Genomic DNA, 16,244 nt, shown 5'->3' on the forward strand with positions numbered 1-16,244 from the left:
TTCTTAATTTCCCCATTACTGTCCAGGGTACCATCATCCTCCCAGGCACTCAAGCTGCACCTTACAGGGCATTCTCAACTCCTCACTCTCACCTCTCATATCCAAACAATTGCCAGGTCCTATGACCTGTATGTTCCACCCTGACAACATCTTTCCTATACATCCCCCCTTTTCTCCAGGGACACTGACACCATCCTGGTGAAGTCCCTCATCACCTCTCACCTGGGCTATTGCAATAGCTATTGGTAAGTCTGCCTGCTGCAAGTCTCATCTCCCCTTGGGTCCATCCTTTACTCAACTGTCAAATTGAGGTTAAGCCTAAAGGGCAAGTCTGACCTTCATACCCACAGCCCTTCATTCAGTTGACTCCCTATTACTTCCACAATAAAATATACAATCCTCCATTTTTCAGTTAAAGCTCTCAACATGGCACTTTCCTGCCTTTCCAATCTTTTTACACCTTCTACTCCACCCCCACCCTCTTCATGTTATTTTTTTTTTTAACTTTTATTTTCCATCTTAAAATCAAAACTAAGTATTGAGTCCAAAGCAGAAGAGTGGTAGGGGTTTAGTGACTTGCCCAGGGTCCCACAGCTAGGAAGTGCCTGAGATCACATTTGAACCCAAGACACCCCCCCCCCCCTCAATTCATCTCCAGGCCTGGCCTTTAATCCACTGAACCACCTACCTGCCCCAAAGGTACCCATGACATACTTTTTCTTTTTCTTTAAAAATTTCAACTTCCCCCCCTAGAATCAATACTGGATATTGGTTTCAAAGCAGAAGAGCAATAAGGGCTGGGCAACAGGTCTTACCCAAGTGTCTTACCCAAGGTAACACAGCTGGGAAGTGTCTGAGGCCAGACTTGAACCTAGGACCTCCTTGTCTCTAGGTCTGGCTCTTCATCCACTGAGCTACCTGGCTGCCTCCCCACCCATATTCTTTGACAAAGTAATGCTAGCCTCTGCTCTTCTTTACACAGGACACTCCAGACTCTGGCTATTCCCCATGTCCAGTATTCTCTCCCTCCTAATTCTTACCTCCTGATTCTGGCTTCTTTCAAGTCTCAGCTAAAGTCTCCCATTACACAAAGCTTTTTCAAGTCTTCTTTACTCTTAGTATCTTCCCTCATTGATATTTCCAATTTATCTTGTTTTTTATTGTATTTGTACAAAATATTTGACTGTGAACTCCTTGGGGGGGAAAACTGTCTCTTGCATTTTTCTATATCCCCAGTGCTTGGCACAGTTCCCAACACATAGTAAGTGCTTTGTAAATGCTTGCTGACTGACATCTCTCCATTAGACTATGAGCTTCTTGAGAACAGTTTGTTCTTGCCTCATTTTGCAACCCCAGTGCTTATAGGGCCAGGAACCTTGTTGGTTTGGTCATGTTCAACTTACTGTGACCTCCCCGGAGGTTTTCTTGGCAAAGATGCTGGTCTGGTTTATCATTTCATTTTTCAGCTTCTTTGACAGAGGAGGAAACTGAGGCCAACAGGCTGAAGTGACTTGCCCCAGGGTCACACAGCTAGGAAGTGCCAGATTTGAACTCAGGAAGATGAGCCTTCCTAACTCTAGGCTGGATACTCTATATACTGTAGCACCTGGTAGGCACTTGATGCTTGTTGACATCTGCTTTTCACCTTCATCTACAGAACTAGGGACATAGGGCTACAGGGATCTGCTAAAAACATGTCTAGGCCTGTGCTAGTGGCTCTTGGGCTCTGTCCACAGCCCCAGTGACCCTTCCACCCCCACCATCTGCTCTCTAAAGGCTCTAGGGGCTTGAGTCAGAGGCTATGAGGACTCCACCCATGTACACATCTCCAGAGAGATGACAGCTAGAACTTCAGGAAGTTCAGGGCTAGAAAGGGAAATCTCATTTTCCTGATGGGAAATAGAAACCCATAGAAGGTCTCAGGACCAGTAAGCAGCAGGGTTAGCTTTTAAATCTCGGAAATGGCAACACAGCCTGGGCCTCAAGGCTTGAGCAGGGAAGAGGGGGTGGAGGTGGCAGGTTAAATAAGACTAAGGGGGAGAGCAAAAGGCAGGATCTAGTAGTTAAACCCATTCCAGGGACCCTTTTTTTTTTTTTTTTTTTTTTAAATAATGGAAGCAAAAAGTTCTCTTTTTCCTGTTTAGAGACAGCATACTTCCCAAAGTGGGAAGAGCATGGCGTTTGGATTTGGGAAAATGGAGTCCATTGCCGTGATCCAAGCCCTTTACAAACCATCTCAGTGGTTCCCAAACTTTTTTGGCCTACTGCTCCCCTTCTAGAAAAAATATTACTTAGCTCCCTGGAAATTAATTGTTTTTAAAATTTTAATAGCAATTAATAGGAAAGATAAATGCCGGTGGCCATCACCGCTCCCCTGGATCTCTACAGCATCCGCCAGGGGGTGGTAGCGCCCACTTTGGGAATCACTGATCTAGATGGTGTCATGGGTAGATAGCTGGGGCAAGTCCCTTCACCTCCTCGGGTTTGTTTGCCCATCTGTTAAATGGGAAGAGTCCTTGCACCCTAGACCCCAGAGAGCTGTTCTGGGTGATGCCCCAACTCTGGCCCAGTCCCAAGGAGGAATTTCCTTTCTTCTCTCGCCCCTCCCCCCCCCCGACTCCATCAGCCCCAGGCATACTGGCACAGAAGCCTACAGACAAGGCCCTGGGCTCCATTATGGTATATTTATTAGTCAGCAAGAAGCAAGGTCTAGTTGAGAGAAGCAAATTATCCTTTCAGGAAGATTAATCTGCAGACCAGAGCCCAGTCACATTAAATGATCATCTCTGATTGTAGCTTTTGACTCTTACATATGTGAAAGGGAATTCTTTGTTCTCTTTGTCTATTCTGAGTTTATACTTGTGAAAGGGAATCCTTTATTCCCTTTGTCTATTTTGAGTTAACACTTTTTTTTTTTTTAAACCCTTGTACTTCGGTGTATTGTCTCATAGGTGGAAGATTGGTAAGGGTGGGCAATGGGGGTCAAGTGACTTGCCCAAGGTCACACAGCTGGGAAGTGGCTGAGGCTGGATTTGAACCTAGGACCTCCTGTCTCTAGGCCTAACTCTCACTCCACTGAGCTACCCAGCTGCGCCCCCCCAACACTTTTTTTTTAACAATAACTTAAGTACCTCTACTTAGTAGCTCCCTAGATTGTGAAGACAGGATTAACTCTCCTTTGTCTACCTTTTGATTGAATCAACACAAGCTTGAACTAGGTAGAGGAGCTTGCAAACCACTTAAGAGAATTCACACCATCAGAAGCTCAATCAGCCAAGAAACAGTGAGTGAACCCTGTTGATGAGAATTCATACCTCCAGAAGGTGAGAAGTGGATCCCATAGATATTGCTCCCCTGGGCAGTACTAGGCAATTTGGAAGCTGGGATTGGCCCTTGTGAAAAGGGGAAGGGAAAAGATGCCACTATAAAAGGCCCTGAATTTCTAAGGCTAGGGAGAGGTCAACTCCAAGAAGGAAGTCAGCTTCAAGGAGAAGTTGGACTTCAAGAAGGAAGTCAGCTTAAGGAAGGTCAGCTCAGGGAAGAAAGTTGGCCTCAGGAGTCACCATCAGCTCGAGTCACTGTTTTGACCTGCTTCTTGGAGTTGAACTTGGGTGAGTGGATAGCTGGCTTTCCCTTCCTATCTTCTGGAGAGAGTTTAATTCCAGTTGAAGGTCAACAAGTCCTGGCCGAGTTGAGCACCTGAGCAATATTTAGTTAGATAGGCTGATGTCTTCTCTACCCTTTTGTATTTCTCTGCTTTCACTCTTTCCACCTCTTTTGTAAATAAAAGCTATTAAAGGTCATTTTGACTTTGAGCAATAATACTTTGAATGGGCAACCACCACTATCCACCACTATTATTTACAAACTTTATATATTTCAGTCAAACCATCAAGTGTAAACTCAAAATAGACAATGAGAACAAAGAATTTCCTTGCACACATAGGACTCAGGCCCATGTTAAGCACACTGGGGCATGGGGCCTAGTGACTTTCCTTTCTGAGGGTAGCTCCCTCTGTCAATATAGCTAGGGCCACTTTCTTAAGGCATGGAAAACCAGGCTGCTCTGTCCATGGTCCTTAATTAAGCTCCTGGTGAGGGCTACTACAGTTCTTCCCCAGCTCTGAAAGCAGCACCACCTCTGAGCTGGTGGTGACCCCAGTGCTTCCAGGGACAGAAATGCCATAGCAAGACAGCAGAGCTGATACAGATCAGGACCATCCCTATCCCTACTGCGATATGCAAAAGGGTCCGAAGACTGAGAGGAACGGAAAGATGGCGGCAGGGTCCAAAGAGGGGCATCCCATTTGCATCAAAGTCTGCTCCACCTCCTTCTGGAACAGGACTTTCCCCAGCATCATTTGAGGCCACCACACAAAGGATATAAGTCCCTCCAGGTTTCAGCCCTTCCAATTCTGCCCTCCGGACAGTGTTGTTGAACAGGACAGGAGGGCCTGTTCTGACAGGGTCACTTCCTTCCCAGAGATCAAGCCAATATTTGTCCACAGGGGAGGCAGGAGCACACCAGTGGACTTCTGCCCGACCTTCATCTGGCCAGATTCGCACATCTCCAAGACGGGGAGGTTCTGGAGGTTGGCTGGGACTAGAGGTACCTGGGCAGAGGCAGGCTGAGCCATTCAGGCCCTGGAGTTCTTTGCAGGGCACTTGTAGATGTCTACAACGGTCATAATCACAGAAGCCAAGCTCAGGAGGGGGAGTCTTCTCTCCCTCCTCCTCCTCTTCTTCCTCATAGTCATCTGAAGAGAGATTCCAAGCCAGGTATGGTAAAAACAAAACAATAGTCAGAAACTTCAGGAAGCAGGTGGAACTCAGCATTGTACCTATAATGAGAAGAAAAACAGGCCAATCAGAACTGCCTCTTCCCCAATATTTTACAGGAGGTGGGCAGATAAGTCATGTGAGGGTCAGCGAAGAGGAAAACAAATCTCTAATGAGAGTAAAAGATGAACTGCACGCGAGTCCTAGAGATCTCACTCTTTACCTAGATGGGTGTATATAATATTTATGTCTATATGTACACACACACTAGGCTGAAGTAAACAATGGCCACAGCTGTCTGTAATCCCAGTGCATATGCTCCTGACTTGACAGAATTTCTGAGGGTTTTGAGCTGGAAAGGACCTTCTTTGCCTCCACTCAATATGAGTATTAGCCAGAATCAGGACTTGAACCTAGACTCTGACCAACAACAGGGTTCCTTCCACTCCATTAGGCCCCCTTTCTATAACAATGGAGGAAAGTGTGAAATCCAGGGAGCCAGGAACCTCACAAATGCTCCTTTGCTGTCCGGTTTCTCCCCAGCCCCACTCACCGGCTAGCAGTCTGGGAAGAGCAAGGGTGTTTCTGGAATCGGGTCGATCAGGTGATGGGGATTCTCATGACAGCATCGGCAGCATTGGCGGTCAGTCTGAAGGGCCTTCAAGCTCTTCTGCCAGTGTTTTGTCAAAAGTCTCTAATTTTATAACCCTCAGTGGTGATGTCACTATCTGCTCCCCCCCCATCTGTGCTTCTGTGACTGCCAAGAGGAGGGTTGGTCCCACCACAGGGTCTGAGTCACAAGACTAGGGATGGGGAAAACCACATTCATCTGGCCCAGCTGGAGGCCAGGCTTCCAGGGTCCTGAAAAGGGAGGGGAACATGGACACTAGCCAATAGCTTAAAAATGGAATGTGTTTAACATATGAGGGATGTTAGTGAGTTTCAGTGTGGATAGTGGTGATGGAAGACCACCACCTGGGAAGAGGTGGCCATCTGGGCCTCGATGAAAGTCCCCTGATAGGGTCCCTGGGTTCACCCACTCCTCTGGACAAATCCCTAGCCCACCCACCAGTGCTTATTTCCTGTCCTGAGCCTCCCAATGAAGAGAGAGGGAGGGGACAGAATAGCTCAGTTTAGCTGTCCTCAACCACTCCAGTCCTGGGGCCATTGTGAAATGGAAAGATTACTAGCTCCCAGAAGAACCAGGCTTATAGGTCACAATAGGCCATGCTCCCAAGACCTTCCCTGGCCTGTATCAAGGTCTCCCAGCCCTCAACATGGAAATAGCTCTTTGGAGCCCACTAAGAAGGAAATGCTGCAGGGCAGCCACTTTCCTATTCTGATCAGTGAGCCTCCAAGTCTGGACCAAATAGTGAGGAAATCAGATGGTGTGAAAAAAGTTTATTGTGGGGAAAAGAAAGGATAGATAGAGGGCAAGGGAAAGTGCTGGAAGTGCAGGACCATAGCCCCCACCCTCAAGAACTAGAGCAGGCTGGCCGGAGGCGGGGAGGGCCTGAAATGCTCTCCATGCTGCCTGGAGGCTCTTGGCTGCCCAGGGTTTCTGGGCACGTGGAGGGCAGGTTGGCCTCAGTGAGCAGGGCTGCATCCTCCCAGGAGCCAGAACCTAAGGGGGGGAATAAGTGAATGTGAAATATTGACAGCAGTCCCCTGCCCCCCTCCCAGACCCTTCTAGGCTACTCTCTAACGGACACCAGGGCTCCCTCACCATCGCTGGTCTCCTGATCCAGGCCCTCTTCATTAAGAGGCTGCAGTGTGCGCCCTTTCTCCTCTGGCAGCTGACTTCCTGCAGAGAATGAAGGGGCAATAATCAAGCTGGCTGGGTGTGCCTTAGGAGGGGTAAGAGAAAAGGACTAAGCCTGCCCCAAGGGTGAGTGGTCCCAGAAGTGGGGCAGAGGAGGCCTCTCCCTTTGGCACATGCATACCTGGCCCAAGGCCGGCTGCCTGGTCCCCATCATCCTGCGATTTCTCTGGAAGCCTGGTAAGCTCTGACCGGCCTCTTGGCCCTAGCCCTAGGGAGAGGGAGAGGCTACTGGAAGCTGTTCCAGCAACAACACATCCCCCGCCTCCCCCGCCAAAGTAGAGGGACTGAGGGGCTTCATGTTTTGGTCTCTCCACTTACTAGCTGGGGTTACCTATAGCCAACAAATCACTACATTTCCTGGTTTCCTCACTGGTGGAACGTCACTGACCCTGGCACCACTTATTCCACAGGGTCATTATGAAGAAAATGCTGTGTTGAACAGCCTCCTGAGGTGCCACCAAAATATGAGTCATTATTGTAGCTGGAGGACTAAGCTCCCTCACAGAGCTAGATCATCAGTCCTTCCTTAAGGCAAACCAAATTGCAGACAGACCGGAAACCCAGAACTGAACAAGAGAGGGCTAGAGCATAGATGGGAAACCTTCCATGACTTGTCATGGTCCCCAACTGCTTAAGACTGCAAACAAGGCCATCCTTTAGTAGTAGGGTACATCTGGAGATCTCACAAGAGACCCCCAAACATCCCTTGTTCTCTTGGCTCTTTACAAGGCTCCCAGTGAGCTAAGTGGCTAGAGTTCTTTTATTCCTGCAATGGTCAGGTGACTTTTCATTTTTTTTAGATCTCCCCACCAATAAAAAAAGAAAACCAAAACCCTTGTAAAACAAATGGACATAGTCAGGAGCTTGTGATGTATTTCCAAGGATGACTGGCATACCAGCAGTGGCATGAGACATCAAGGACATGCATTCTTGGAGAGGAAGTGAGCCAGCCAGGAAATAAAGAGGGCAGCAGCAGGATCTCCAATTCCTGGCATGGAGTCCCATAGGAGGAGAAAGTGTCCAGAGGATGCCAAGAGGGGACTCATCTGTGAGATCACAGAACCACTGTAGGGTAGGGCCCACTCCCCAATACCTGGCCGTCTGTTGGGGGCCCTTCTCTGGCCTTCCTGTTGGGAGACATCCTTATCTCGGTTAGTTACCTAAGACAAAGGGAATGAAATCACTGAGGGCTAGACCTTCTGGAAGGAGAGACCCCCTCACTCCCCCAGAGTTCTCCTTGGAGACCTTATCCCAGGCATTTAGGATCCCTCTTACTCCCCAGTCTTCTTCAGTAACCTCATCCTGTTTCTTGTGGCCCACTTTCATAGGAAGGGTAGAAGAAGGTCCTGTCCTCAATACCCCAAGATACCTGCAAGGTGAGGCGGTGCCTGGGCCAGATGCCGCCCCACACCCACTGCAGGTAACTGAAGAGCACAATGACGCTGAGGAAGGTAAAGTTGCTGGCGATGCCAATGACAGCTGAGGTGACGGGGAAGTTGTACAGCAGATACCTGAGGCCCCGAAACATTGGGCAGAGAAGCACATTATAAGAGGGTACACTTTGTGGCTAGGGCTTCATTACTCTAGGCTTGGGGACAACAAAGTGCTCAAGCCTGAGAATGAAAGCTTGCCCTGCCCATAGAAGCATCCCTGGCAGAGGGGAGGACCAAAGCATGTGCTGGCTGGAAAGGTTACTTTCCTTATTGTCCTTTGTTGGGCTCTTTCCTACCTGAGCCCTGTGAAGTGGGCATGGATCCGGAGCTGAGCCCCGTACAGCTGAATCCGATTGCTCTGTATCTCAATCACTGCACCTGTGGTTGGAGTGTACTGTGGAAGAGGGAGCCAGCGTCAGCACCAATAGGTTCCACTCCCAGACCTGTCTTTATTCTCTTCCCTCCTTTCTCCCTTTTCCTCAGCAGCTCGGTTAATAGCTACAACTTTTCAGTGAAAGGGGCAAGGGCTCCCCAACTTTGTATTCTGCCCTCTCTCCTGATACCAGACTACAGATGCTGCTCCTCACCGAGTCCTCCCTGTAGTCTGAATATAATTCCACTTCCAGAAGCTGCTTTTGCTCTGCAAAGCCAGATAAGAAAAGGCCTGAGAAGATGAGTGTGTCCAGCAGTCTCAGCAGCGTCGAACGGTAATGCAGCATTGCCTGGGGGAAGCCAGAGGAGGAGACATGAGCTACCCAGTGAGGATGTGATGCCTCAAGCCCTGTCGAACCTCCTTTCTCAAGCCCGCTTCAGTAACTATTCTTAGTCCCACAATATCTCATTCTCCTACTCATCAGTCTCTGCTTTGCTATCTCAAACCTCGGGTCCCTTTAAAACAACCTTTAAACCCATTATTTTAGCTCAATAAAATCTGTCCAAATACCAGTCCCTCTTTCATATTCTCCCTATGATCAGAACAGTCCCTGTACATTCATGTACAAAGCAGGGCTTCTAAGCTTGGGATCTCACAGATTTCAGAGGGTCCATGAATTGGATGGGGAAAAAAATCACATCTTTCAATATAAAGCATTTAGAAACACGATTCTGAGAAAGGGGCCATAGGCACCTTATCAGTCTGTCAAAGGTATCCAGGTCACAAAAATGGTTAAATACCTCTGATCTAAGGCAAGATCATTCAATATGGAACAGATGCTAAGTCCTTAATAAGTCCAAAGTCACTGAATAAGACGATAAAAAGGGCCAAGCCCCGCTGGTAAGAGAGGTGGTAACATATCTGACCAAATATACACAGATGAAGAAAGCCACTGAGGCACAGGAATGATCTAGGTCATGTTCTGTTTCTGCTACCAAATAAAGAGCTCTTCAAAGTCAGGGACAGTCTCTAACTTGCAACTTCAGCCACAGCTTAGCACCACATCCCAAAAACCACAGATCACTAGACTCCTGGCTCCCTGCCATGTTACCATCTTCTAAAGGCCTTACCCCCACCCACCCTCAATCCTTAGACTCACGGAACGGGCAGAAGTGGAAATGATTCGTCCCCCTCGGGTGTAGCAAGCAATGGTAACCATGAACATGCCCAAATCCTGGTTCACCGGGGACTCGGGCATCTCCAACTCCAGAGAAATTCGGTAGGGCTGTCCATACATCAGCACCTGCCCATAGTGGGGAGATTGGTTAAAATGCTTCTTTTGTCTTTCTCTTCTTTGGCTTTTCTATCCCTTTCATTTCTGAATCTCCTACCACCTATCTAGTGAGCCATTATTTTTAACAAATAATTTTTAAAAGGACAACAACAAAAAAGGTAAATCCAATCATCATATCCACTGAGCTAGTCTATGTATCATTCCAAGACTATAGTTTGCCACTTTTGTAGAAAGGCCTCCTTCTGACAGATTAATTTCCCCAGAGACCCTGGGCCCAAACACTATCTTGGATGGACCTGTCCCTGGCCCCCCCCTTTGGAAACTTCCTGTGTTACCCCTGTCTCTGAGGGCTAGAATCCCTAAGAGGCTAGCTTTGTTCACATTTACCACATTAAACCTCACTTCTCTTGTTCAGAGAATGTCTGTAGCATGTCCGTGACTCTTCTCTTCTTGGAAAGTGAACTCCCTCGTTGCCAAATGGGTCATCTGTGACTAAGGCCCACATGTGCTAAAGAGACCATTCTCCCTGGACCCAGCTTGACACCATTTCAATTGTTAATTAACCAGCAGACAGCAAGCTCTACTGTATCTTACTTATCCCTAAAAGCTCTTCTACAGTCCCCCTCCTCCCTGGTCAGCCTCCTCCTCTGTGTCTAGCAGGGCACAGATGGTGTCTGACTATAGGAAATCATGGCTTTCCCTTGCTTTAGCCCCAAAGATTAGATCTTTACCCTGACTGTCCTAGGCGGTCCCATCATCTGGCACCTCAGATTTAGCAAATCTTTTTATTAAAGAAATCATCAAAAAGCCCTTTTTTTGAACCCAAATTTATCCTATGCTATTAACTCTTAGGATGATGAACTATTATTAAAAGTGCTTCCTTTAGTTTGGGTCAGTCTTTGCTTTTTGATATTTCCAAGGTTATCATTAGAAATTATAGGATTTGGGCAGCTGGGTAGCTCAGTGGATTGAGAGTCAGGCCTGGAGACAAGAGGTCCTAGGTTCAAATCTGACCTCCGACACTTCCTAGCTGTGTGACCCTGGGCAAGTCATTTAACCTCCATTGCCTAGCCCTTACCAATCTTCTGCCTTAGACCCAATACTTAGTATTGGGTCTAAGGCAGAAGGTATGGGTTAAAAATTAAAGTTAAAAAACAAAACAAAACAAAACCAGATGGATCCTGGCAGAAAGAAGTCTTATGAAGATCCCATGATTTTCACCTTTCCCCTTTATTATAAAAACTTGCCAGAGGCTTTCTGTAGGTCTCAATCAATTACACCCACTGGTTTAGTCTGATAAGAGCTTTGGTCTGGTAAGCCTCCAAGATGCCTCCCTTTAGAGCTGGAAGAGGCCCAACTCTCCTATTTTATAGAGGGTGAGCAGAGGTTGCCCCATGTGACTGGTTCCATGTCATAAAGGTAGCAAGAGAAAGAACCAGGCCTCAAATCCAGGCCCTAAGAAGCCCAAATGTAGTATAGTGTCCAAAGCACCATCCTGCTCTTGAGAAAATCCTACTTGTAGGTACCATGTTGCCTTTCTCTGAGGAGTTTTGTCCTTTGTTTGGGTGATCTACCCCACCCTTAATTTCAGGTTCCAGCAGCTGGTCTAGTGCTTGACAAGTGGGACTGTCCAGTCTGCAGGTTCCTGACTGTCCTCTGGAGGCATGGTAATGACTGATGAGCCCTCTGACACAACAGACATCTCTAACAAGCTTACACATTTTTGGCTATTGGTTTCACAATTTACGTTTGAATCCTGAATTGACACTTGGGTGGGTACCACCCTGGCCTAGTGATTTATTTTGCTACTGAGTAAAAACTTCCATCAAAAATATTAGAGTGGAGTCCTTCTAAGAATGAAATTCTCCTCACCCTCTCCCCTGATAATGCCAGAGTTCCTCAGTGTTGTTCTTCCTCTAACCTTCCCTTTCTGGTGACCGCTCCTCCTCCATGCAGTCCCAAAGGAGCAGCATTTCGTACTGGAGCTCCTACTCCAAGCTCTCCTAGCTTCCCTTCCCCACCTCTCACCCCTACTTACCCGATCACGTCCACCTTTAACCAGGGAGACGTTGGCAACAGGGAAGGAGCAGAGAACAGGTCCAGCAGAACCACAGTCTGTCCTAGGGGGAATGAAGTTACACCATTTGCTTTGTTACTCCCACTGACTGCTCTTTCTCAGCCCCTGCTTGGTGTCCAACTGACCTAAGTATTTCTTCTTAACTCTCCAAAACAAAAAGGAGGCAAGGAGAAATTGCTGGGGGACAATGGGAGGGAGGGGTGTGCGGCATCTCACTCACTCCCCTTTCCTGCTTCCTTCATCATCACCACCAGATCCTAGAAAGTTCAGTGTATCTGAGAGGCCAAATGGGGCTCTCAAATTTGCCACTCCTGCTGTCATCTCCATGCCAGTAAATCCTGGGACATGTAATAAGAGTGAAGCCCCTCTAACTGAGAATGAGTAGGTTGGAGATAAAGGAAAAGGGTCCCAAAACAGGGGAGCAGAAAAGCTATGTCTCCAGGAGGAAGAGGTGAGGGAAGTTTCTGTGATCTCAGGTTTCTGTGATCACTTTGGAGAGCAATTATACTTATTGAATATGAGATGAATGAGTGGGGGGGGGGTTAATGGCAAGGCTATAAAGGGCAGTGGTAAAGCATGATGTGTCCTATAGAAGAGATAAGGAAACCTCTCAGTCCTCTTGGTAGAGGAGCAGGAGACTCCCAGGACACAAAGTTGCTTAACACTCAGTCATTGTACAGTCAAAATGATCTTTGTTACAAGGGAAGGTTTGACTCCAAGAAATGTAATTAGGGGACTTTCTAGAAATGACTATGAAGGAAAAATCCAAAAGCACCATCCATAAAAATTTTCTAAAATATATATTTTGAAATAAAAGCAACCCCACAGAGGCAGTGGTTGGCTACCAAATTCATGGGAGACCCAAGAGGTAGTAGGTCCAAAGAGGCCAACCAAGGTGTTTTAATAGTTTGAGCTGAAGTTAGACTTCCTTAAACACCATAAACAACCCAGATTTGTGCCAGCCCCAAGGGAAAAAAGGAAGCTATCAAATCAATCAGATGATATAAGAAATTCCCTTCAAATGCAACTTCTCACCTGTAGGAAATATGTGCTGGGCTGAGGTGACTGACTGTCGGCATGTAGGAATAATAGAAGGATCCATAAAGGAAGACAGACACCCAGAGAAGGAGGAGGATGGTGCAGAACAACACTCCAAACTGTAGCAGAAGTTTCCGGGTTCGTCCCACCACCATATGGCCCACCTCCTGGGCCCACAGCAGGGCCGGCACTGGGTCACTGGCCATGGCTGGGGCAGCAAGGGGCAGCCAGGACCTGATTATGTCCAGGTGTTAGGCTGCCTTGTCCAAGTTGCTGTCACCTGGATGCTGCCCCTGGCCATGGAACGACACAGGCGGCAGTTCCTAGAATGAGATAAAGGGGAGGAAAAATACTCCTTCTTTAGGGGAGGAAGAACAGGACCCCAGAAGATAGCTGGACTGGCTTCAGCGCCCCAGGGGAACCAGGAGATAGCAAGACTCCTCCTCCCTCTTCAGTTTGATTCAACTACTCTAGAATCCATTCTTATTTCAATGGACCCAGCTACCATCATTTTCAAATCCTATTTTACCAAGTATTTTTCTCACAGTGAGGCAGGAAAGGCACATGTTATAATCTATTTTCCAAATAAGAACACAAAAGATTGGAGAACTAGGGGTATTGAGGCTAGCCAATTGACTTCTTGGAGCCTCTGTTCCTGCTTCAAGTGAGGAAGTTAAAATTGGTATTTCTAAGATCTCTTCCAGCTTCTAAGTCTTAAAACCTCATACCATCTTGCACTAAGAAAGCTTAACCTCTGTTCTCTCCTCTGTAAAATGAGAAGTCCCACAGTGTTATGAATTGGAAAGGGCATGGATTTGAGGCGAGAGGACCCAGTGGGGGCACAGAGGCTAGCAGCTACCTGTGTCCTCAGGGCAACCCACAATCCTTTCAGTCTCAGTATTCTCTGTAAAAAGGGGAGTTGGCAATGCTCTCACTCCCTACCTCATAGGGTTATTTGTGAGGAAAACACTTGGTACCCATAACATTCTAGACAAAGGGTGGGGGGAGGTTGGGCTCCACAGTATGTCCTGATTTCCCATAGCCGCGCACCCCGAATAGCCTGGGAACATATACACAAACCACAGCCAAGAAAGGGCCTTTCAGGATGGTCTAGTCTCAGCATTTTTGAGAAAAGGACATTGATTTCTCCACCCCCTTCCGCGGCTACTCGCTTTGCCTCAGGTGACATTGCTGGGAAGAGGCACAGCCACATCTTCTGACTCCGGATCTAGCGGGCTTCGTGCCACTTCCATAGGGCAGTCCTTGGGGGACCCGCCAGGTGCGCCCCCACCAGCCTCAGCATTTTCGGCGAGGTCTTGCAGCTGCCCAGGAGCCGGGGGCCCGGCTGGGGTGTTGAGTTCCTACCTTTGGGGAGGACCCACAGAATCCCAGGGATCCAGAGCCCTGGCCTCGGAGAAGGGGAGGGGAGGGGAAGAGCAGTGCCAGAAGCCCCTCCCCCACCCCGATGATGCGTTGCCTCCGGGCCTTCAGAACCAGCCTAGTCCCTCTGAGCACTGGATCTAGGCTGGTCAAACTTGCGCCCCACCCCACCCCTGGCTGGGTCTCAGTTTCCTCATCTGCCTCCAATTTCCAGAACCACCAGGCCCAATGGCAGCAGGGAGAGGGAGGAGGAGAACAGACATTCGTCTCCCGATTCTGGGCCCAAAACCCCCTCCCGGCCTCACAGAGGCCCCCAGCCGAAGCTTCGGGGGCCCGCCAGCCCCCTACCTAACCGGGTGACCATGGAAGCCGGGCCCGCCGGCGGGGGCCCCGCCGCCTCGCCGCTGCCTCTGCCGCCTTCCTCACTCACTGGCCTCCCCGCTGCCCAGGCAACGCCGAGAGGAGACTTCCGCCCCGCGCGGAAGCCCCGCCCCTCGCCGCGCGCCCGCCTTTGTACGGCCGCTGGGGGGTGGGGCAGGGACGCCCGACGCGAGAATGGGGCCCGATGATTGGAGGAGATGGCCGCTCGATGGGTGTGTCTCGGTCCTAGGGCGGGTCGATCCAGGTGACGCCCCTGGGCGTCTCGAGGCACGTGCGCCCACCAACGGCCGCACCTCCGTTGCTGGGGTAACGAGAATTGTTGGGAGGCCTCCCCGCTTTCTCCGCCCCCAAGACCCACTCAGGTCCCCGAGGGCGGTGGCTGGTCCTAGCATACCCCCTTCTCCAAGCCCTGGCTTCCCTCATTCCTCCCCTCCAGACCATCCTCTTGGGTCCCCTATAGGTGTAGTCTCGGTGAGGCCCCGATAATCTCTTTGAGCCTCAGTGTCCCCCCCTGAAAATGGGGCCAATATGGTGGGCACCACCTCCTTCCGTGGGTGGTTGGGATGAAATCGATTTAGAAAGTGTGCAAGTCATTTCGTGCATCCTTTTCCCTGGGCCTCGGTTTCCCCAATCTGCTCTACAACGTTGTCCAATTGGCATGGGCATCGTATCCCCAAACCCGGGCAAACTGTAAGCAGAGAAATTCCTTTGCTCCCTTATATCCTAGTGACTCCTAACCCAAAACATCTGACCCTGAGACGATTATCCTCCCTGGCTCCCTCGTCCTTTAGATTTGAGATGGACAGACTTACCTCCTCGATATCAAGTTATATTTCAGACATCCATCTGTCCTCCAAACTAAGAGGGCCACCCCCTATGGCTTCTGGCAAACCTCCCCCCCACCCGTTGCTCCAGTGTACAGCACCCTAGAGTCACATCTTCACTGTTGGATAGAGGATAAAACCCTTAGAATTGATGTCCTCTGGGGGACAGCTTTCCAGCTATGCTGTCCTCCTGGCCAGATCCAACATTACCTTCTAATAAATCTCTTATTTTTAAGCTAAGTTTCAGAGTCTTGCATTCTTGTAAAAGGTACCCTTCCCAGGCAAGGGGTGGGGGATGGGGGAGGAATGGGGAATGGGGTGGGGGGGGTGTTCACCTCAAGTCCCCCCTCCAACACACACACACAGAGTCTGTGTCTATGCATTTCTTAGGAGAAGGGTATTGTGCTAGGCAGTGAAGCATACAAAGAGGAAAAAGAAATATTTCCCTGCCTGCCAAAAGCTTGTTTTCTAGGGACAGCTGAGTCACTCAGTAGAGAGAGCCAGGCCTGGAGACCTGAGGTCCTGGGTTCTGAGGTGTCCTCAAATGTGAATCTGATGGGCAATTCTCCTGTCCTCCTGGGCCTCTAGGGTTAGCCTAGGCTCCTTTCTCTACCTTCCAGGTAGTGTTGGGTACTATTAGGCGAGCTTGAGCAGCCCACTGTACAGAGTTGGCAGACCTCCTGGATATCCAGGATTGCCCCAGCATTTGAAGGCCTCGTACCATTTAATGCCCTCTATTTGAGCACCCTAGTGTTCTCAGACACATAACCTCTGATCTTGATTGAGCAAACCTAGCAATCATGTTCCTTATCCTCTTCATGATCTTTCCCCCATATTCACTCC

At 48.9% G+C, this 16,244-nt stretch overlaps 2 protein-coding genes across 4 annotated transcripts; both read right to left on the reverse strand.

Annotated features, from left to right (window-relative positions):
- Positions 1 to 3,857: 3,857 nt before the first annotated feature.
- On the reverse strand, positions 3,858 to 5,511 carry LRRN4CL (LRRN4 C-terminal like). Its single transcript, XM_044681292.1, has 2 exons — positions 5,333 to 5,511; positions 3,858 to 4,841 (listed from the first exon to the last, which is right to left on the reverse strand). The coding sequence occupies exon 2, from the start codon at positions 4,834 to 4,836 to the stop codon at positions 4,105 to 4,107; it is 732 nt and encodes a 243-aa protein (XP_044537227.1). The 5' UTR covers positions 4,837 to 4,841; positions 5,333 to 5,511; the 3' UTR covers positions 3,858 to 4,104.
- Positions 5,512 to 6,165: 654 nt separating this feature from the next.
- Positions 6,166 to 14,619, reverse strand: BSCL2 (BSCL2 lipid droplet biogenesis associated, seipin). 3 transcript variants are annotated; one of them, XM_044680169.1, is made up of 11 exons: positions 14,545 to 14,619; positions 12,814 to 13,139; positions 11,740 to 11,821; positions 9,567 to 9,710; positions 8,622 to 8,756; positions 8,331 to 8,428; positions 7,971 to 8,112; positions 7,695 to 7,761; positions 6,723 to 6,809; positions 6,506 to 6,583; positions 6,166 to 6,403 (listed from the first exon to the last, which is right to left on the reverse strand). In XM_044680169.1, exons 2-11 carry the CDS (start codon positions 13,020 to 13,022, stop codon positions 6,255 to 6,257), a joined length of 1,191 nt encoding a protein of 396 aa, XP_044536104.1. In that variant the 5' UTR covers positions 13,023 to 13,139; positions 14,545 to 14,619; the 3' UTR covers positions 6,166 to 6,254. The 3 variants fall into 3 exon arrangements, with proteins under 3 accessions (XP_044536104.1, XP_044536105.1, XP_044536103.1); XM_044680170.1 differs by lacking the exon at positions 14,545 to 14,619 and having other exon boundaries at positions 7,695 to 7,728; positions 12,814 to 13,266; XM_044680168.1 differs by lacking the exon at positions 14,545 to 14,619 and having other exon boundaries at positions 12,814 to 13,262.
- Positions 14,620 to 16,244: the final 1,625 nt, after the last annotated feature.

The sequence above is a fragment of the Gracilinanus agilis genome, chromosome 6 (assembly GCF_016433145.1).
Source record: "Gracilinanus agilis isolate LMUSP501 chromosome 6, AgileGrace, whole genome shotgun sequence".
NCBI lineage: Eukaryota > Metazoa > Chordata > Mammalia > Didelphimorphia > Didelphidae > Gracilinanus > Gracilinanus agilis.